At 54.1% G+C, this 20,760-nt stretch overlaps 1 protein-coding gene and 2 long non-coding RNA genes across 4 annotated transcripts; 2 read left to right on the top strand and 1 right to left on the bottom strand.

Annotated features, from left to right (window-relative positions):
- The first annotated feature begins 1,127 nt into the window (after positions 1-1,127).
- LOC123578547 lies at positions 1,128-5,353 on the top strand. The gene is made up of 3 exons (XR_006702400.1): positions 1,128-1,389; positions 3,554-3,691; positions 5,196-5,353. It is a non-coding gene; the product is annotated as an uncharacterized LOC123578547 (long non-coding RNA).
- Positions 5,354-5,944: 591 nt separating this feature from the next.
- Positions 5,945-11,775, top strand: LOC123578548. 2 transcript variants are annotated; one of them, XR_006702402.1, is made up of 3 exons: positions 5,945-6,017; positions 9,714-9,751; positions 11,632-11,775. It is a non-coding gene; the product is annotated as an uncharacterized LOC123578548 (long non-coding RNA). The 2 variants fall into 2 exon arrangements; XR_006702401.1 differs by lacking the exon at positions 11,632-11,775 and adding an exon at positions 10,018-11,620.
- A 406-nt stretch (positions 11,776-12,181) lies between these two features.
- Positions 12,182-15,464, bottom strand: ZNF579 (zinc finger protein 579). Its single transcript, XM_045441422.1, has 2 exons — positions 15,333-15,464; positions 12,182-14,299 (listed from the first exon to the last, which is right to left on the bottom strand). Exon 2 carries the CDS (start codon positions 14,295-14,297, stop codon positions 12,609-12,611), a length of 1,689 nt encoding a protein of 562 aa, XP_045297378.1. The 5' UTR covers positions 14,298-14,299; positions 15,333-15,464; the 3' UTR covers positions 12,182-12,608.
- Between the last annotated feature and the right edge of the window lie 5,296 nt (positions 15,465-20,760).

Below are 20,760 nucleotides of genomic sequence, written 5' to 3'. Positions count from 1 at the left end.
CTGAGCCCCCCCACCCCCGCCAGCGCCCCCAGACTGCCATTTTAAATATAGCAGGACCACATAGCTGCACAGATGCGGACTGCATCTGAAGTGACCTTGGACTATCCGGTCCTCAGGAACTTACTATCAAAATGAACACGTGTAGTGGAGTCTGCATGCATCGATGCCGGCTGTAAACTGGAATTCTCTGCATTAACTTCCACGTGCAATACAGCGCTTTATTAAAGGATAGGGAATAAAAAAATAAAATGTGCAGGGCGCCTGGGTGGCTCAGTCGGTTGAGCTTCTGACTTCGGCTCAGGTCACGATCTCACGGTTTGTGAGTTCCAGCCCCACGTCGGGCTCTGTGCTGACCGCTCAGAGCCTGGAGCCTGCTTTGAGTTCTGTGTCTCCCTCTCTCTCTGCCCCTCCCCTGCCCAAGCTCTGTCTCTCTCTCTCGCTTAAAAATAAATAAACATTAAAAAAAATAAAACATGCTAATTATATCTATGAATATATACACGTAGTATATATATATTTCTATATGTATTCTGTATCTATATACATGTACGTATATATTTAATATATATCATATCTAAAACTCCATGGGAACATCAGCGGCAAAGGTTCAGAACTTAGACCGATAAAAGATGTTTTGCACAGAGAGGTCTCTATCCCAGACACTGTTTACCATTGCTGGTGCATGACATAAGTGAAACATGGACCCAAAGTTTAGTTTGGTTTTATTCTTGTTTTGAAAAAAATTTTTTTAATGTTTATTGACTTTTGAGAGAGACAGAGACAGAGTGTGAGTGGGGGAGGGGCAGAGAGAGAAGGAGACACAGAATAGGAAGCAGGCTCCAGGCTCCGAGCTGTCAGCCCAGAGCCCAACATGGGGCTTGAATTCACAAACTGTGAGATCGTGACTTGAGCTGAAGTCGGACGTTTCACGGACTGAGCCACCCAGGCGCCCCAGTTTTATCCGTGGTTTTATAGCCGACGCGCCCTGATTGCCTGCATCCAGGGCGGGCGGCTCCCGCTGTTGCCCCGATGGCCCACCACTGAGGGGAGATCCCACTCGGCAGGCAGAAAACAGGAAGTGGTTGAGGATGTGGGGAAACAGGCCCCCCCCCCCCGACCCCCGGGCTCTGCTGCTGGGCGTGTAGCTCGCCCTTCCGGCCAGTGGGGTGAAAGACCTGAGCGAACGTGGGAGCCCCACGCCTGAGGACTCCTCCTGCGGGTGTATGGTTCCTGACAGATTCTCCCACAGAAGGCGATCGCGTGTGCTGGCTACCTCCCCTCCGTCCACCTGTCTCCTCTCTGTCCAGGTGAGCCCTTCTGACCGGACCAGGTGGGCTTCTGCTCAGGCTCAGCCAACGGGGAGCATCACTGGTGGAAGGTGATTGGAAGGTAGGGGGCAAGTGACAGTAAGGTCTGCCGCCAGTTTGGCAGTGACAGTGACCTTGAGCAACTCACGTCCCCTTTCTAAGCCTCAGTTGCCCCCTCTGCAAAGTGGCAGTGGGGTGAGTTATAGCCTCAGGTCATTGGTCGAACAGCTATTTGCTGTGTATCTACTGTGTGTCAGGCACTGTGCTGGGTGCCGGGGACCCAGTGATGAGCCACATGGGCACCTTTACATTCTAGCGAGGGGTGGTGGGTGGCCAATTTGTAAACCAAACGAATTAGTAAATGAGGAGAAAACAGTGAGGATGGTGGCCTTATCCTCACCCAAAAGATGTGGAGAGTCGCCGAGAAATAGTTCGTCAGACGATGTACCAAAGAACAACAAACTTAAGCGCCTGCTTTGCGCCAGGCGATGCCCTAGGCTCTAGGAAGCCAGTGATACCCAGCCAAGATCTTCACGCTGGTAGACCGCACATGCGGACAGGGCAGGCGCTGGGGATCAAATTGCGCCCCCCCACCAAAAAACAAAACAAAACAAAACAAAAAAACACGTGGTTGAGCCCCCAGTACCTCGGAAAGTGACCACATTTGCAAACAGGATCACCAAGGATGCAGTTGGTTAAGGGGAGGTCATAAGGGAGTCGGGCGGTTTCCTCCACGATTTCTCCCCAGAACACGGAGGGAAGACGGTCATGTGAGGCCACCGGCACGTGGAGCTGCAGGTGGGGTACAAAAGTGACGAGTCTACAAGCCACAGATGGCTGGCAAACCGCCAGGAGCCAGGCAGAGGCGAGGAAGGATCTCCCTGAGGGTTTCAGAGGGAGCTCAGCCTTGCTCCCTCTTGGACTTGTAACCTCCGCAACTCTGAGAGAGGATACATTTCTGTTGTTTGCAGCCACCTGGCTTGCGATGCTTTGTTGCAGCCGCTCCGGCAAACTACTGCAGCCAGATGGACGTATTTGAAACAATTAAACAATTAAAGAAACCGACCGACTTTAGACAGTGAGTACCATCAAGGAAACAAAACAGATCGCATTTGTTGGCTCTGCTGTGTAGCAAATGACCACAAACGTAGCAGTTTCGAAGAACCAACCCCCTCCCCATCAGCTCCTAGCGCCTGTGAGTCAGAAGCCGAGGCACCAGGGGGCGCCTGGGTGGCTCAGGTCATGATCTTGTGGTTCGTGGGTTCGAGCCCTGCATTGGGCTCTGTGCTGACCGCTCAGAGCCTGGAGCCTGCTTTAAATTCTATGTTTCCCTCTCTCTCTGCACCTCACCTGGTCGCTCTCCGACTCTCTCAAAAGTAAATAAATCTTTTTAAAAATTTTTTTAAAAAGGAAGCTGCGGCACCAATGACTAGGTTCTCTGCTCAGGGAAAACTGTGAGAGTCTCATTTCCTTGCTGCTTGTTGGGCAGAATCCACTCTCAGTTCTCGGAGGCTGCTTGCATTCCCTGGGGTGGCGTCCCCTCCTCCCTCAAAGCTAGGAACGGAGCATCTCCCTCTTGTTGAATTCCCCCTCACGCTCTGAATCTTTTCTCCATCCGTTTTATGGGGTCGGCTGATTAGGCCAGGCCCACCAAAGATCATCTCCCTAGCTTTTTTCTTTTTTTTTTTTTTTTAAATTTTTTTTTTCAACGTTTATTTATTTTTGGGACAGAGAGAGACACAGCACGAACGGGGGAGGTGCAGAGAGAGAGGGAGACACAGAATCGGAAACAGGCTCCAGGCTCTGAGCCATCAGCCCAGAGCCCGACGCGGGGCTCGAACTCACGGACCGCGAGATCGTGACCTGGCTGAAGTCGGACGCTTAACCGACTGCGCCACCCAGGCGCCCCAGCTTTTTTCTTTTTTAAGTTTATTTTGAAGGAGAGAGAGAGAGAGAGCAAGTGGGGGAGGGGCACAGAGAAGGGAGAGAATCCCAAGCAGGCTCTGCACCCTGATGCAGGGCTCAAACCCATGAACCATGAGATCATGACCTGAGCTGAAGTCAGACGCTTAACCGACTGAGCCACCCAGGTGCCCCGTTCACCCTTGTGACTTTTATCTGTTTGTACCTCTTATTCCTTTTGTCTATTTCTCCCGTCCCTCCGCCGCCCTGCCCCCTGGCAGCCAGCGGTTTCTTCTCTGTATTCATGAGTCCGTTTCTGTTCTGTTTTGTTTTGTTTTTTTTAGGGCCCACATATGAGTGCCATCACCTGTCTTGCTCTGCCTGACTTATTTCACGGAGCATAACGCCCTCCAGGTGCATTCACGTTGTCTGATTTGGAATCCTAACGCCACGTGCAGTGTCCCCTTCACAGCAGCACCTATGTGAGCTTGGGGAGGAGGCGTGTGTGCCCCGGGGTGGGGGGGCGGGGAGCAGGAATCTTGGGAGCCATCTGAGAATTCTGCCCTACAACGAGGAATCGGTGGAGACGGGAGGAGGTAGGGAGGGCCTCCTAGGGGAAGCATAAAGGGAAAGACAAGGGAGTCATCCCAGGCAAAGAGAAGTGTCCATCCATGGCCGTGAGATGGGAAGGCTGGCAGGTGCCGCGAGCCTGCAGAGCTGTTCCGGGGACAAGAGCAGCCAGTTCACTGGAGAATGGGCGTGATAGTAAATAGTAGCTACAATTGTTACTCTGATACTAGACGTCTGGAGGCGGCCAGTCTGGGAGGACTCACTTTCTCTCTCTGGCACCCCCCCTCCCGGTGACCTTGGGTGGGTCACTTCTCTCTCCCTGGCTCTACGTCTGGTGCCGGCAACGCCTCTCTTCCCCCCGCCCCCCTCCCACCTCCTTGAGACAACAGAGCTGAGTCGGGAGGAGGGCACAAGTTGGGCACAGCCCCAGCGGTGGGAAAGGAGGGCGGCCGGGGCTCGGGAAGCTGGGCGAGTGGCAGCAAATATGTATGTGGCGCAGGTCTGTGCCAGGCACAGTGCTGGGCGTGGTGAGATAAGGGGCCCAGGAAGAGCCCGGACTTGGCCTCTGGCGCTGAATTCCAAACCGCCCCCCAGGAGGCCGGGAGCAGGCAGTGGAAACCGCCCACCGTGGGCTTGGTGCCCGGAGGAAGGCAGAGCCTCCACGGTCCTGGATGCCTGTGGGTCGGCGGCTTGGAGCCTGGGAGCCTCAGAGCCCCTCTGCAAGGGGAGGGCGTCCCTGCTCCCGACTCATGTGCTGGGTCCCCTGGCTCCTACGGACCACATCTCAAAGTGCCCCTCCTCGGAAGCCCTCCAGGACCACGGAGCCAAAGTCACAGCTTGAGCCAGAAGCCCCTGCTTCTCCAGCAGCACTGCTTTATTCTTTCTCTCTCTCTTTTAAATGTTTATTTATTTTTGAGAGAGAGAGAGAGAGAGAGAGAGAGACACAGAATCAGAAGCAGGCTCCGGGCTCTGAGCCGTCAGCACAGAACCCGACGCAGGGCCCGAACCCACGAGCCATGAGATCATGACCTGAGCCGAAGTCGGAAGCTCAACCGACGGAGCCCCTCCAGGCGGCCCTGCTTTATTCTCTCTCGATGGCATTGATACAGGTGGATCTCAATGTTGTGTGGGACCATAATATACATTTATATGAAATAAATAACATTGTATGGGAGTGTAAACATAAACGTCCCTGAGTGCATATGGATACAAATAAGTAAATAAATAAATAAATAAATAAATAGGGAAGGAGACAGAACAGTCTTCAAAACTGTATCTGGATGCTTCTCCCTCCCCTCCCCTCCCCTCCCCTCCCCTCCATGTGGGCTGTGCTCCATGACTTGTGCAGAGTGAAAGGGGGAGGGGTCGCTTTACAGTGAAGACGCCTGACAGTCAGCACACGTCCCTGTCTGCCAGGTGACCAGGGCGGCACCATCCGTGGTCAGTCAAGTGGATGCACGTGCTCCCCCTCCCCCCACACCGCCCCCTCTGAGAGGATGTGCTGAGAAAAGCACTTCGCCGGCTGCCTTTGGGTTTCTCCGCAGGACGCCCCAAAGCGGTCAAAGTCCTCAAAACCCAAGGCAAGTTTGGGAAATGATCACAGACCAGCGGAGACTTGAGAAGGCATGACAGAGGCCGGGCGGCACCCCGGGTGGGGTCCTGGAACAGAAAAGGGGCATCAAGGGAAAATGAGCTAAATCTGAGTAACGCCTCGCGTTTGGTTGGCAGCAGTCTAGTGGCTTTGGTTCCTGGGTTTTGAGAGATGCGCTGTGGTAACGGGAGAGGGTAGCGTGAGGGGGCCCTGACTCGGGGACACATGGAAAGTCCCCGGACTATCACTGCAAATTCTCTGTAAACCGAAAACTGTTCTAAAAAGAAAAGGTTATTTATTTGTCATGTTATTTATTTATTTTTGAGAAAGAGTGATGGGAGACAGAGCACGAGCAGGGGAGGGGCAGGGGGAGAGGGAGACACAGAATCCGAAGCAGGCGCCAGGCTCCGAGCTGTCAGCACAGAGCCTGACGTGGGGCTCGAACCCACAAACCGTGAGATCATGACCTGAGCCGAAGTCGGAAGCTTAACCGACTGAGCCACCCAGGTGCCCCAAGGAAAGCTTATTTAAAACGCAAATCAGGTGGGCTTAAGAGAACCTTTGCCCCCCTCTTCACTAGTTAATTCTCCAAACAGAAGCCAGAGGGAATCTGTTAAATCAGGAGAGGAGTCTGTGCCATTCAGGGGGTACGTATTCCCCAACACTTATCAAATGGTAACACGGAAAATGCATGCATTTCACCGTATTTAAATGTTACCAAGGACAAGAAGCTTAAACAAATATTTGATATCTTGTTACAATATGCATGCCCGCGGCAGTGTTTAGGGGGTGATATGAACTAATATTTGCAAATTGCTTTGAAATGATTTTTTTTTTTAAAGGCAGATATATGGGATCTGTCTGTAATTTACACTCAATTTTTCTGGAAACGTAAAACTGCTCACCAAAGGAAAGTGTATTAAATTTTAAAAAGATGAACGTCGGATAGATTGCTGGACGGACAAATGAAAGCATAGATGGATAGGACATGAAGCAAATAGAGCAAAATGCTCATTGTAGACTCTCTTGGGTTAGTGTATGTATTTACTTTCTAATTCTTTCCACTTTCTTTTTTCATTTTATTTATTTTAGAGACAGTGTGAGAGAGCAGGGGAGAGGGGCAGAGGGAGAGAGAATCCTAAGCAGACTCCATGCTCAGCACAGAATCCAATACAGGGCTTGATCCCATGACCCTGGGATCATGACCTGAGCCAAAATCAAAAATCAGACTCTCCACCGACTGAGCCGCCCAAGCACCCAATGTTTTCCATTTTCTATGTGTTTTAAGATTTCCAGGGGCACCTGGGTGGCTCAGTCGGTTGAGCATCCGACTTCAGCTCAGGTCACGATCTCACGGTTTGTGAGTTCGAGCCCCGCGTCAGGCTCTGGGTTGATGGCTCAGAGCCTGGAGCCTGCTTCCGATTCTGTGTCTCCCTCTCTCTCTGCCCCTCCCCTGTTCATGCTCTGTCTCAAAAATAAATAAATGTTAAAAAAAAAATTAAAAAAAAAAAAAAGATTTCCAAATGTTGGAGCACCCGGCTGGCTGTCGGTGAAGCATCTGACTCTTAATATCAGGGTCCTGAGTTTGAGCTCTATATAGGCATAGAGTTTAGTTTAAAAAAAAAAATTTTTTTTTTTTTTAAGGGCGACTGAGTGACTCAGTCAGTTAAGCATCCAACTTCAGCTCAGACCATGATCTCACGGTTCACCAGTTCAAGCCTCACATCGGGCTCTAGTGCTGACAGCTCAGAGCCTGGAGCCTCCTTTGGATTCTGTGTGTGTGTGTGTGTGTGTGTGTGTGTGTGTGTGTGTGTGTCTGCCCCTCCCTTCTCATGCTCTCTCTCTCTCTCTCCCTCTCAAAAATAAATGAACATTAAAAAAAAATAAAAAACAATTTTTCCCACTATTAAAAGTCTAAAGTGAAGTCAACTTGTGCCAGCCTCCACACGATCCCCACCCCCCAGGGCTCTCTTCCCATGTCATGTGGAGTAGAAATCAGACCCTTCATGGTTTCTCTACCAGATCTGGACCCCCTGATTCTCCCTGATTTCTTCCCCCTGTCTCCCTCCTTCTCTCTCCTTCCCGGTGGCCTCTGTGCTCCCTGAACACATCAGTCACCTTCCTGCCTAGAGCCTTTGCAGCAGCTGTGCCCCTCCCCGGGACTCATCTCCTTCAGTTCCTGCCCCAATGCCTCCCCTGTCCCACACCTTGCTCCACACCATGTGTCCCCTCCTAAGATGTTTTTTTTTTAATTTTAAAAAAGTTTATATATTTATTTTGAGAGAGAGAGGGAGAGCGCCCGAGAGAGGGAGGAAGAGAATCCCAAGCAGGTTCTGCACAGTCAGCACAGAGCGTGACGTGGGGCTTGATCTCATGAGCTGCCAGATCATGACCTGAGCTGAAACCCATAGTTGGATTCTTCACCGACTGAGCCACCCAGGTGCCCACTAAGATGTTTTGTATAGTTTACCTTCTTTGTTTGGCTTTGTGTCTGTCTCCTGCCACTACCATGGAAGGCCCATGTGGGCAGGGATTTGGGTCGGTTTCATTAACCAGAGAGTGATCAGCACCTAGGACAGTGCCCAGCATATAGTGGGGGCTCAGGAAATACCCACTGAATCCGTGACCTACGTGTATCGGTCAATCTGTGCTTGTTGCCAAAACGTAACCTTGTCTGATGTTTTCCCCACCCAGAGCCCGGTCCTTTGCACAGAGCCAAGAGTTTTAAGATGGGGGCACCTGGGTGGCTCAGTTGGTTAAGTATCCGACTTTGCTCAGGTCATGATTCCTCGGTTCAAGGGTTCTATCCCCGCGTCAGGCTCTGTGCTGACAGCACGAGTTTGCTTCAGATTCTCCATATCCCTCTCTTTCTCTCTCTCTCTCTCTCTCTCTCTCTCTCTCTCTGCCCCTCCCCGCCCTCTCTCTCTTCCCCCCAAATAAATAAATATTAAAAAAAGAGTTTTAGGATGAATGAATGAATGAACGTATGAACAGGGTAAGAATGAATCTTCGTATAAGGGCTAAGAGCACAGGCTTTGTCATTGCAATGCTTGGAGATGTACCCAGATCTGCTCCTTACCAGCCAAGAGACCCCGGGCGTGTCAGTTCAGTGAGCTTCCTTCTCTGAATAATGGAGCCCCCACGGGGAACCCTCGTATCTCCCTGATGGGATGTAAGTGGTGTGGCCGCTTTGGGAAACAGTTCTGACAGTTTCTTAAAAAGTGTATCATGAGCTTTTCACACAGCCTAACAATTCTGCTCCTGGGAGTGTGCCCAAGAGAACAAAACCCATGTCCGCAGGAAGGGTCGTCCCATGTGTTCTCAGTGGGACTATTCATAACAGGCGAAGAGCAGACACGACCCGGGTGTCCATCAGCAGATGAATGGCCGAACACAATGCGATATGCCCTGCAAGGGGACGTTACTCAGCCGTAAAGAGAATGAAATACTGGTAAAATGTGCAGTGTGGACGAACCGTAAAGACGGTATGCTGAGTGAAAGAAGCCAGACATGGGAGGCCACCTATTGTATGATCCATTGATAGGAACTGCCCAGGAAAGGCGAATCTGTTAAGACAGAAAGCAGATTCATGGTTGCCTGGGGCTGGGAGTGGGGATGGGAAGTGACTGTTACCGGGCACAGGAGATCTTTTGGGGATACTGGATATGCTCTATCATTTGATTTTGGGGAGAGTTGCACAATCCTGTAAACTTACTAAAAGCCATTGAGTTGTGCACTTAAAATGACCAAATTCTATGCGGTGGGGGAAGGGGGAAGATATCTCAATAAAGCTGTTTAAGAAAAAAAAAATTGGAGAGCGTCTGGCTTCGGCTCAGGTCATGATCTCTCAGTTCCTGGGTTTGAGCCCTGCGTAGGGCTCTGTGCTGATGGCTCAGAGCCTGGAACCTGCTTCGGATTCTGTGTCTCCCTCTCTCTCTGCCCCTCCCCTGCTCGCCCTCTGTCTCTCTCTCTCTCTCTCTCTCAAAAATAAACATTTAAAAAATTACAAAGAAAAAAATTGGAGCCCATAACAGGGTGTACCTATTGATGGTGTTAAAGATTAAGTGAGATGTAGGGTAAATACCCAAGAAATGTGTTTGTATGATTATGAACACACGTGATTGAGGTCACGTGTGCAAACTGCTCAGCGCAAGGAACGAGTAGCCTGCAGGGTTTGATTCATGAACACCAGTAGTATCACCCCCCCAAGAATAGTAACCATGCGCGTGTTGTATCATTTTCTGTGCGTGTCCCACATATCAGTTTTCTCGTCTGCAAAGTGGGAGGCCTGGGCTTCAGCTTTAGGGAACTTTTCTCACCCTAAATTCTGTATTTTCTTCTAGGAATGTTTCTCTCCAATACAGCAGATCCTCAAGGCAGAGTAAGTGGGGATGGGGGGAGAGGAGGAGGGTGGTGGGCAAACCCATGGAGGGGTGGGGGTACGATGCCTTGGGGCCTGGAGACCGGGATGCATGTAAGGAGGGGATCGTGTGCCTGGGCGCTGATCCTAAGGGTTATGTCGGCCTGGTTAAGGGTGTTCAGGGTGTAGAGCTGGTCCAGCCTGGGTTCAAATTCCGTGCCCGCTATTTCCTACCTATGAGATTTTGGACAAGGGACTCCCCTCTCTGAATGTTGTTTTGCCCCTAGAAAAGGGTAAGGATGTTTCCTAATTCCCAGTGGAGTGGTGAGGATTCCCTGAGATCGTGTCTATACCAGCCTGGGAAAATAACAAAGCAACGACAGCAATGACTTCCCTCCCTGGTGGCGACCACTGTTTTTCAGCCTTTTCCACAAAGTACCCCGTTGAATACAAAGGACTCAATTCATGGTGGTGATTTCCAAAGTAGGACAAATGACTTCACTTTAATCCTGTTTGCCTCTTCTGTAAAGTGGGCTCTATAACCCCCTCCGTCAATGAGCTGTATCAGTGGGGTTGTGCTGAAAAGGTGTCTGGCCCTTGTAGGTGCTTGCTAAATGGTAGCCCCTGTTTGGGTGCGGTAATAGGGAGTCGCTGAAGGTTCCTGGGGAGGGAAGTAGCTTTGATGTCATGAACGCACACCCCAGCTCCCCAGATGCTCGCACCTGAGGCTTAGTTGCAGGATCTAGTTTGTTGGAGAACTGTCTCATTTGGAAACCCGAATTTATTTGTGCCAATATTTCATTATTATCCACGTCGTCTGCTGGTCTTCAGTTCCATGAGGCTGGTGCCCAGGTGGTGTCACTCATCACTCTGCTCCTAGCATCCAGGCCTGGGTGGTGCAGAGACAATCAAACAGATGACCTTTGTTGAATGCCTACTATGTGCCAGGCACTGTTCCAAGGGCTCAGCCAATATGTGTTAAATCTTTCACAAGGGGGGAATTCTCCACAGCTCTGAGTCAGTTATCTCCTTTCCTAGACCCTCAACCTCCATCCTTCTGGCTTCCCTCCCTCCTGCCTGCTCCTGCCTGGTGTTTCCATCACACCAGGGCATGACCTTCCCTCCCAAAGCCTCCGTTTGTTGCCCTGGAAAACCAGGATGATCTCACCCCTCTTTTCCTGGCCTTACAGGCATAAAGATGCCTAAGTGGTCGATGTCATTGTTTGCAAAGGGCAAGAGAGAGCCACTGAAGGTGCTGGAGGAAGGCAGGATGTCAACAGAAGGAAAGGGAAGGGGTTTAAAGACGATTGGCTTGGACACACCCTTCCCCCTCTACTCCTTAAGACCCAAACAAATGGGTATGTGTGTGTGTGTGGGGGGGGGGAAACATTAGAAAGTTTGCAGAAAATGACACTCCCCCCCCAACCCCCAATTCCTTGTGGTTTCTCAAACATGCAGCACCAACCCACCTCACAGCATTTGTCCCTGCTGTTCCCTCCACCCGGTTCTTCATTCAGGTCAAAGGTCATCTCACCAGAGGGTGACATGCTCACTCATCACAGCGCCATGCGGTTTTCTCAGAAACCCTTACTGATATCTGGCGCTCTACAGCAGGTCGGTTTATTATCTGGACCAGCTCTGTCCCGAGACAACTTCTTGCAATGATAGAATGTTCTAGATCTGTGCTGTCCAACAGGGCAGACCCAGCCGCCCGCCACACGGGGCTCCTGAACACTGAGGAACTGAACTTGTATCCGTTCTTAACTGTTTTATTTCAAATGTATTTACTTGTTCTAAATCTAAATAGAAACAGCCATGTGTGGCTGGTGGCTAGACTCTATTGGGTGGTGCAGATCTAGAATCCCAGCTCCTCATAGTGGGGGCACTGGTTTTCTCTCCAGCACCCCCAGGGGCCCATCGTTGTGTCTGCCAGATGTTTGCTGAAGGAACGCACGAAGAGGGGGCGCCTGGGTGGCTCAGTCGGTTAGACGTCTGACTCGGTTTCCGCTCAGGTCATGATCTCACGATTTCTGAGTTTGAGTCCCTGTTGGGCTCTGTGCTGGCAGTGTGGAGACTGCTTGGGATTCTCTCTCTCTCCCTCTTTCTCTCTGCCCCCTCCCCGCCCCCCCCCCCCCAGTGCTGTCTCCGTCGCTCTCAAAATAAGTAAATAAAATAAAATAAAAAAGGAATACATGCAGAGATTACACAAGGGAGGGGGGGGGGTGCCTGGGGCTCCCCAAAGATGCCTGGACGGATGGTAACCTGGGTTGTCTCACTCCCGTTTCTCCTCCTGAGTCTCTTGCTGGCTGAGCCCCTCCCTCCCAGTCCCTGATGTGAGTATCTGGATCCTTCCTGCTTGGAACCCAAGCTCAGGGTCTGCTGGAGAATCCCAGCTCACCCTAGGCGCCCCCCTGCAGCCCCCCCTCCCCCACCACAGACAGCCTCACTCTCTCCTGTTTCACGAACTCACATTTATTCACAGACAGACAAAGGGACAGGGATGGACCTTTGCTCACTGGGGACCCCCAGCGTCTGGCAGTTCCGAAGAGGTGACGGTGTCCAGTGTGTATCATGGGGGACAGCCAGGCAGGGGATCCCCCCCACCCCCAGTCTCCATATCTCTGGCCAATATTCTCCGCCTCCTTTTTTCCGAGTAGTCCTGCCTTCAGAGGCCTGCTGGCGCAAGCAGTTCCTAACCAGGGTCGGGGGCCTGGGGGTGGGCGATGGGGAGGGAGGGGCGGTCCAGGGCCCACCCTCCTTAGTGTTGAGGGCTGGAAGGGGACGGGTGGGGAGACAGAGGAGGCGCCCGCTCTTGGACTTCCCTCCTCCGTCTGGCAAACCGGGAGCCAAATGGAGCGGCCGAGAGTGGGTGTGAAGGTCAGGAGGCCAGGCCGCCCGACCCGCGCAGGTGAGCCTTGCTGTCGGGCTCTTCTTCCTCCATCTGGAAGGCCGAATGGTCCTGGCTGTCGAAACAGGAGGCGCTGAGGAAGACAGGGGGAGCCGGTGGCGGCGACTGGGGTGGGGACCCCGGGGAGGGCGGCTCTTCCTTGATGTGTGCGAGGGGCAGCGGGAGCCCTTCCTCGTCCTCCTGCCCGGCTGGTGGCGGCGGCGGGGGCGGCGGGGGCGACGGCGGGGCCTGGGCCTGGAGCGCCTGCAAGGCGGCGGCCCTCTCCAGCTCAGCGCGGTGGCAGCGTTGGTGGCGCAGGAGGCTGTAGGCGCGCGAGAAGCGGCGCGGGCAGCGCGGGCAGGGGTGCGGGGCCGGGCCCCCCGCGTGCACCTGCGCGTGGCGGGCCAGGTCCGCCAGGCGCTTGAACTCCCGCTGGCAGCGCACGCACTGGAACGGGCGCGCCCCTGAGTGGGTCACCCCGTGCTGTCGCAGGTGCGCCCGGCGCCTGAAGCCCTTGCCGCACTCGGGGCACCAGAAGCGGGGCTCCCCGGCGGGGGGCCGGGCCGGGGCGGCGTCGCCTCCGTTCTGCCCGCCTTCTCCCCCCTCCGAGGCGCTCCCGCACTCGGCCCCCTCGCCCCCCTCGGGCCCCTTCCCTGAGTTCCGTCCGCCCGAGGCCTTGTCGTCCTTCCTGCCCGCCGGGGGCAGCGGGGCCAGGAGGCTGAGCGCGCCGTGGACGCGGCGGTGCTGGCGGAGGTAGGAGGCGAGGCGGAAGGCCAGGCCGCAGTCCGGGCACACGAAGGGGCGGTCGGTGGAGTGGACCAGCCGGTGGCGGGACAGCGACCAGGGCCTGGCGAAGGCCTTGAGGCAGATGGAGCACTGGTGGCGCTTGGGGCGGGGCGGGGGGCCCCCTTCCCCCTCCTGCTCCCCCTCGGGGCGCAGACACGGGTGCGCTTTGAGCTCGCCCTTCGTGGCGAAGGCTTCGCGACAGCGGAGGCACAGCAGCGTCCAGTCGGCCTGGAGCAGGACCTGCTTCTCCTCCTGGCGCCCGGCCGCCAGCGCCAGCTCGGCCCTCAGCTCGGCCGCCCCGGCCTCGGCCTCCTCCTCCTCCGACTCGCGGGGCTCCGAGCTCGCGGGGGCCGCCAGCGTGGCCGGCTCCCCCGCCGGCCACGTCTCGGGCCACGCGGCCTCCTCCTCGGCGGCCCCCGCCGCCGCGGTGCTCGGCTGCTCGGCCGTGGCGTCCTGCGGGCCCCAGCTGGTCTCCGCGGCCTCCTTGGCCGCCCTCTCGATGGCCAGCTCGACCTCGCCGCCCGCGTGCTCCTGGGCCAGGTGGCGCCTGAGCTGGGCGGGCTCAGGGAAGGTGCGGGGGCAGGCGGCGCAGCGCAGCGGGGGTTGGGGCCCGTGGCCACGCAGGTGGCGCGAGAGGTGCGCAGGCCGGCGGAAGGCCTTGGGGCACAGGGGGCAGGCGTGGGGTCGGAGGCCCGAGTGGCTCAGCCGGTGCCGGGAGAGGTAGTAGGGGAAGCGGAAGAGGCGGCCGCAGGTGGGGCAGGGCAGGGGGGCCCGAGGGGCTCCAGCGCCCCCCCTGCCACGGCCCCGGCCTCGGCCCCGGCCCCGGCCGCGGCCCCGGCCCCGGCCACGGTGAGGCGGGCTGCCCTGGGCGGGTGGAGGGGGCTGCGGGTCCATGCCTGCAAGGAGAAAGGGGAGACAAGGAGACATTGTGGGGAGGGTGTTGGATCAAGGGAGATGTGGGCAGGGAAGCAGAGACAGAGGGCCAGACGGAGATGCAGAGATGGTCAGGTGTTCGGCCAGGCAAAGGGGAGAGCCGGCAAGACAGAAGAGACACAGAGACGTGGGGACAGAAAGACAGACAGCAGGAGAAGCGGTCAGACAGGATGGTGGGAGACAGCAGGAGAGAGAGGTGAGGCCTCCCAGCAGAGACAGAGATGGGGAGAAAACAAAGAGGTTTGGGGAGAGAGGGTGCAAACACAGAGACCAGAAGAACCTCAGCAGGGTGGAGGTGGGGAGAGACGGCAAGACAGCGAGGGGGACCAAGCCAGAGACACGGACAGGAGAGGAGACAGGGAGACAGTGAGCCAAGCGCTCTTCCTCAGGGGCCGGGCTGGAGCGTTTTGGGAGGGGCTGGGAAGCAGCCTGTGGTGCCCGAGTGGAGGGGGTGGAATTCAACACTGGGAGGCCCCGGAAATGGAATGTGGGTACCCAGACCGGGGTCTGGGAGAGGCCAGGAGTAGGAGGGCTGCCTCAGCCTCTCAGCCTGGGAGAAGGCTGGGCGGCCACACTCCTGGGACTGAGGGAGGTGGGCGCCGGGGCCTGGGACCCCAGGTTTGGGAGGTGGCTGGGATCCACTCCTGTGTGGGAAGTGGTATGGATTCCTGGGTCCCAGGGGCAGAGAGGATTGAGGGAGGGGGCTGGGCTCCTAAGACAAGGGAGAGGAGGGGACTGGGGGCTCCACTGCCGGAATGCTCCAGGGAGGAGGCTGCTGGGGGCCAGGCCCCTGGACGCCTGCCCCCCACCAAGGCTGCTGGGGTCCTGAGCCCTAGGTGCCCAAGGAGGTGGGGGGGGGGCGATCTCCCCACTGGGCCCAGCCTGCGGTTCCCCGCAGGCCTGATCAGCAGAATTGGGGCCGCAGTTCGAGGCCTCACAGATTTCTGGGCCCAGGGTCTGGGGCTCAGCCCTGATCGCTGGACGCAGGGTTCTTACCTCCGCCTCCTTCGCTCCTTTCTTCCTTCCCCGCGGCCGGCCAAACGCGGACGGTGGTGGCGGGGAGGGAGGGAGGGAGGGCCCGAGCGTGGTGGGGGGTGGAGGAGGCTGGGCTCGGTGTCACCGCCTAAGCCTTCCCCCCGGAAACCCGGTCTTTCCACGGAGCCCCGAAGAGGAAAGACTGGCTGGGAAGCCGGAAGCGGGAGGACGAGGGGACCCAGGGGGCGGGGAGGGAGGGCGGCTTGGATTCCTGGGTCCTGCACGGGGAGGGGGCTGCGGGCCTGGGAGGCCGGGTCCAGCTCCCCTCCCCACCCCAACAGACACACATATTCATTCATGGCTTCAACAAATACACATTTATCAGGTCCTGTCTGTGCCAGGCACTGTGTCGGGCGAGGGGGGTGCCAGGGGACCGCGATGAATGAGGCGCGGTGGCAGAGGCCTCAGGGAAAGTGGGGGCGCTCTGGACTAGAACCCGATTCCAGCCATCACTTGGCTGCCTGAGCAAACGACTTCCCCTTCTCCTGGTCTCAGTGTACCCCTCCATGATAAGCCCTGTGCATAATCATTTGCTCCTAAGACACCAGTGTTTACTGAGCACCTACTCCAAGTCCGTTCTGCATATTCCTTGCCACACACACTCACTCCATCCTAAGCTACTGAGATCCGCTGAGCACCTACTATGGGCTAGCTCTGTCCTTGGTGCTGGAGCTTCAGTGGCAAAGACACAGGCCATTGGACCCTGTCTGCAGGAATCTCAAGGAGGACGCAGTCAGACACAGACCCAATTGCCCTCCTGCAAAAATGTGCTCTGTCGCAGGAAAGAGGGTTTGGTGGGAACACAGAGAACAGAGACGGCACTGAGCTGATCCCACACAGGGGTGAGAGCAACCCTCAAGGTCTTGCAGGAGGCAACACTGTTTCAGCGGAAACTTGCCCGAGGAAAGTCAAGGGTTAGGGATGAGAAGGATGAGCGAATGGAAAGGGTAGAGACATGTGCCTCCACAGGACACCTCAAATACCTGATGCTGAGCAGAAAAGGCACGTGGTGGAGGTATGCCTGCAGCTAGTCGCCGTTGGTTTAAGGTGAAATACAGGCTCAACATTGTTGGCGAGAGTGTGGGAACTGGAGCCTCTTGTACACGGCTGGGGCGAATGGAATTTGACGTTTATTTGTTTTTGAGAGAGAGAGAGAGCACGAGTGGGGGAGGGGCAGGGAGAGAGAGAGAGAGAGAGAGAGAGAGAGAGAGAGAGAGAGGGAGATACAGATTCTAAAGCAGGCTCCAGGCTCTGAACTGTCAGCACAGAGCCCGACGCGGGGCTTGAACCCACAAACCATGAGATCATGACCTGAGCCAAAGTTGGATGCCTAACCGACTACTGAGCCACCCAGGCCCTCCTGGGCGAGTGAAGTTTGGAACAACCTTAACAAGCGAACAATTCCAGGATCTTTTCTGTCAGACCTGTTTGGAAACATGCAAAATGAAATCTGTATCAGGAATGAGTGTAGTACTACACATCACTGCAGAAGACTGGAAATGAGCTAAATGCCCATCGGTAGGGGATTCGAGCGAGAAGTCATGACTGATCTGCCCAGTGGAATGCTGTGTGTCGCCATCATCATCATCATCATCATCAGATTATTAAAAAAGATGAATATAATTATAACAACAACAACAACAACAGAATGAAGAAACTTACTGGGTAAAAATATGAAAGGCACCAAGTGATAATGTGAAGGGAAGGGGTGGGAAAGGCAGCTGGAAAACAGTCTGTGACCCGTTGTAACTATCTGCTCATCAGTGGTTTGCATCTGGAAGAACTGGGCGAGGAGACAGGAAACTCGCAACTTTGTCTAACTCTCAGAACTGAAACTTGCTACACTCTATCCTTTTGTGCTTTTTGAATCTGAAACCATGTGAATGTGTTCCATACTCAAGAAAGTAAAGGTACAAGAAATAAATGGAAGGGGGAGGGTAATGAAAAATAAATAAAATGAAAATTAATAATAGTATAGCCTTGTAAGCGCCTTACAAATACAAACCCAGTTGTGTCTCCTTGCCATATGGAGTGGGTCATGTTATTCTCCCACTTTAAAGAATGGTAAAGCGAGGCACTAAAACATTTCAAAGCTAAGCGAGTCTCCAGGAGTCTTTGCATCTCACAAAGAGATGGGGGAGACGACAGAGGCCTACAGCTTGATTTTTAAAAGCATCTGGTCAATAATACTACTTTCTAAAGGATATATATGTATGAGTGAAAGTCTAAAAATACCATGGAGATAATAACTACCAAATATGGGCTAGGGGGTGCCTTCTATGTTTTATTTTTTATATTTGAGAGAGAGAGAGAGAACGAACAGGGGAGGGGCAGAGAGACAGAGAATCTGAAATGGGCTGACTCGGGGCTCAAATTCAGAAACCTCGAGATTGTGATCTGAGCCAAAGTCAGACTCTTAACTGACTGAGCCACCCAGGCACCCCAGGTAGGGGGTATTTTATAGCGGGGAGAAGCAATCAGATCCTAGAGGCGCCTATGGAGAGTGAGGTATATCTCTAATGTCCCAAAGCTGTAGTATATAGGGGTGGGTGTGGCATTAATGTCAGTGGCATTGAATACATTCTCGATGTCACCGTCGAGATGTCAACCATGCCTACCATCTAGTATCAGAATTTTTCATCTCCCCAAACAGAAATCTAGATCCATGAAGCTGTCACTCTCCATGCCCTTTCTCCTCCCAGCCCCTGGCAACCAACGTTCAGCTTTGTCTCTCTATGGCTTGGCCTACCGTGGACATTTCATATCGACTGAGTCATACAATCCGTGATCTTTTATGACTCGTTTCTTTCGCTTAGCATGTTTTCGAGATTCATCTATGTTGCGGCATGTATCCGTATGCCCTTCCTCTTTATGGTTGAATAATATTCCACTGTATGGGTAGACGGCATCGTGTTGGTCTGCCCATTTGTTCATGGACATTGGGTTATTTCTACCTTTTGTTTGCTATTGTGAATAGTGCTGTTGTGAACGTTCAAGAATATATTTTCGTTTGAATGGCCGCTTTCAATTCTTCCGAGTCTATATCGAGGGGGTATGTGTGGCTATTTCACCTTCATTATCTATATTTTACAAGGCTTAACGTTTTTTTCCTTACCCGCCCCCCCAAAAAAAGGAAGGAAGGAAAATTCAGGAATGGAGAGGTGAGAAATAAAGTGTCAAGCAGAGAGAACAGCATGTATGGGGTGGGGTGGGGTGGGGTGGGGAGGGGGGTCTTGTCTTGGGGGAGACTGAGGACCTTGGATTGGGACATCAGAGCCGGCAGTGTGGTGGAGAGAGGCCGGGAGCTGCACGAGCCACTGTGTCCAGCCTCTTAGTCCAAGCTGAATGCTGGACGCATTCCTAGAGCACTGAGAAGCCATTGAAAAGGTTTTTAAGCTGGAGAGTCACATGATCCGATTAGTGTTTTAGAGAAATTCCTGTGGGACCCGCGTGGAGGCCCGGCCGGATGCAGGGGAGACCTAGGCTGGGAGCAGGGAGGGGGCGGGGCGCGGGCCCAGGTGAGAGAGGGGGGCCTGGGCAGGGCTGGCCTCTCGGGCAGGGGGCGGGACCTGGCTCTGATTGGCTCCGGGCTGCACTCCGGGGGGCCAGTCCCACTGCAACTGCCTCCTCATTGGCTCTCCTGCTTCCAGCCCCCCTACCTCCCGGCCAGTCTCCCGCACCCAGAAATCACAGGCTGTCACTCCAGCGCTGAACAACCTCTCGTGCTCCCCATCCCTTCCTCCCGAGTTCCTCACCCCTCCCTGTAAGGCTGGACGGGTCTGGCCCCTGGAGCCTCCCTCAGCTGACTGCCACCTCTCTCTCCCTGCTTCACTCTCTGCTCCAGCCACACCGTCCTCTTTGCTCTCTGTGGACCCCAGGGCCTTTCAACGTGCTGTTCTCCCTCTCCGGAATGCCCTTCCCCTAGATTTCCACGAAGTTTCCCTTACTCCCATCATTTCTTTCAGATGTCCTCAGAGACACCTCTCCTGTCCGCCTTAGCTAAAAGACCCCTCCTGTCACCCTCTGGTCCTTACTCTGCCTTAATTTCCAACCTGTACTTACAGCAAAGTAGCATTAGGCTACTTGTGGATTACCCACTGATTGCCCATCTCCCCCTCCGCAGGAGTAGAAATAATTCCCTGAGGGCAGGCTTTGCTGAAATGCTGAAATGCTCACCCCTCAGCACCAAGCCGCGCACAGAAATGTGGATGAGGAGTGAAGAGGGGACGAGGCTGGGGCTTCAGGAGAGGGGGACCCCCTGAAGGGAGAAGACTGAGGCGGGGTGGGGAGACGAGGAGCTCGGGTGAGCGTCCAGGTGGCCGCCTGGACGGATCAGCTGCGAGCGAGTCGTCAGCGTCAGCCCAATAATCGGCTCTCTGGAGAGCAAAATCCTCCCTCGTTCCTTCGGAGCCTCAGTTAGCACACCTATGAAATGGGGCCACAGCGAGAGGAGTTAGGTACAGGGTCCAGCCTTGGGCCCTTGGGAGGCCCTGGGGTGGGGGGGGGGTGGGGGAAATGGGTGAGTCCCTTTCGCTGTTGTCTCAGAAGAGAAAGGATTGGATTGGAGGTGAGGTGGGAGGAGTTGAGCCTCCACAGGTCCCTCTTCATTAATCCTTAGCTGGAGGCCATCTCCATGACAACCCTGGCTCCTTTCCAGACCCTCTGTGCTCGACATCGAGCAGGTCTCCAAGTGGGCGGGTCTTGTCCCTGGGGCGGTGCCTGAATCTAAGGGGGCGGGTCTTGTTTCTCCAAGACAGATTCTCTTTTTTTTCTTTTTTCTTTTCTTTTTTCTTTTCTTTCTTTTTTTTTTTTTTTTTTTTGCCCCAGGGGATGAGTCTGGTTCCTGGATCCCGGGTTGCCTCCTTTACATTTTTTTTTCTTGTGAGATACGAGACTCATAGACTAAAAGAGCACGATACAAATGCACAGTTAGCAAAGAATGATCAATGGATCACCTGATTAAGACACGGAATGTTAGCTCCCACCCCAGAGTCCACAGAAGATTGGGCGTGATGCATCCAACCCCACTGTTCTGAGTTTTTATGGGCAAATGTTTTCCTCGCTTTTCTAGATGGTTCACGACCCACAATACATCCTAAACAGTATTATAGTTTTGCTGGCTTTATGAATGTTATATAAATGGAATCATACTCCATGGGCTTCTTCTTGCCTTCTTGCATTGGGTTTCTTTGTAACTTTCATCCATGCAAATGTGGGTTTCTGCACTCCTTTCATTTCATTGCTGTATAGTATTCCACAGCATAATATAGCACTGTTTATTGATCTGCTATACTGTTGATGGATGTCTTATTCTGTTCTGGCTGCTGTAACAAAATATCGCACACTGGGTGGCTTGTAAACAACAGAAATTTATTGCTCACAGTGCTGG

Source organism: Leopardus geoffroyi, chromosome E2, assembly GCF_018350155.1.
Source record: "Leopardus geoffroyi isolate Oge1 chromosome E2, O.geoffroyi_Oge1_pat1.0, whole genome shotgun sequence".
Lineage (NCBI taxonomy): Eukaryota > Metazoa > Chordata > Mammalia > Carnivora > Felidae > Leopardus > Leopardus geoffroyi.
The sequence above is the reverse complement of the archived record's forward strand: the minus strand, read 5'-3'. Positions and strand labels throughout refer to the sequence as shown.

Excerpts from the sequence above, each read along its gene's own strand:
- ZNF579 (XM_045441422.1), bottom strand. The coding sequence starts at position 14,297 with ATGGACCCGCAGCCCCCTCCACCCGCCCAGGGCAGCCCGCCTCACCGT.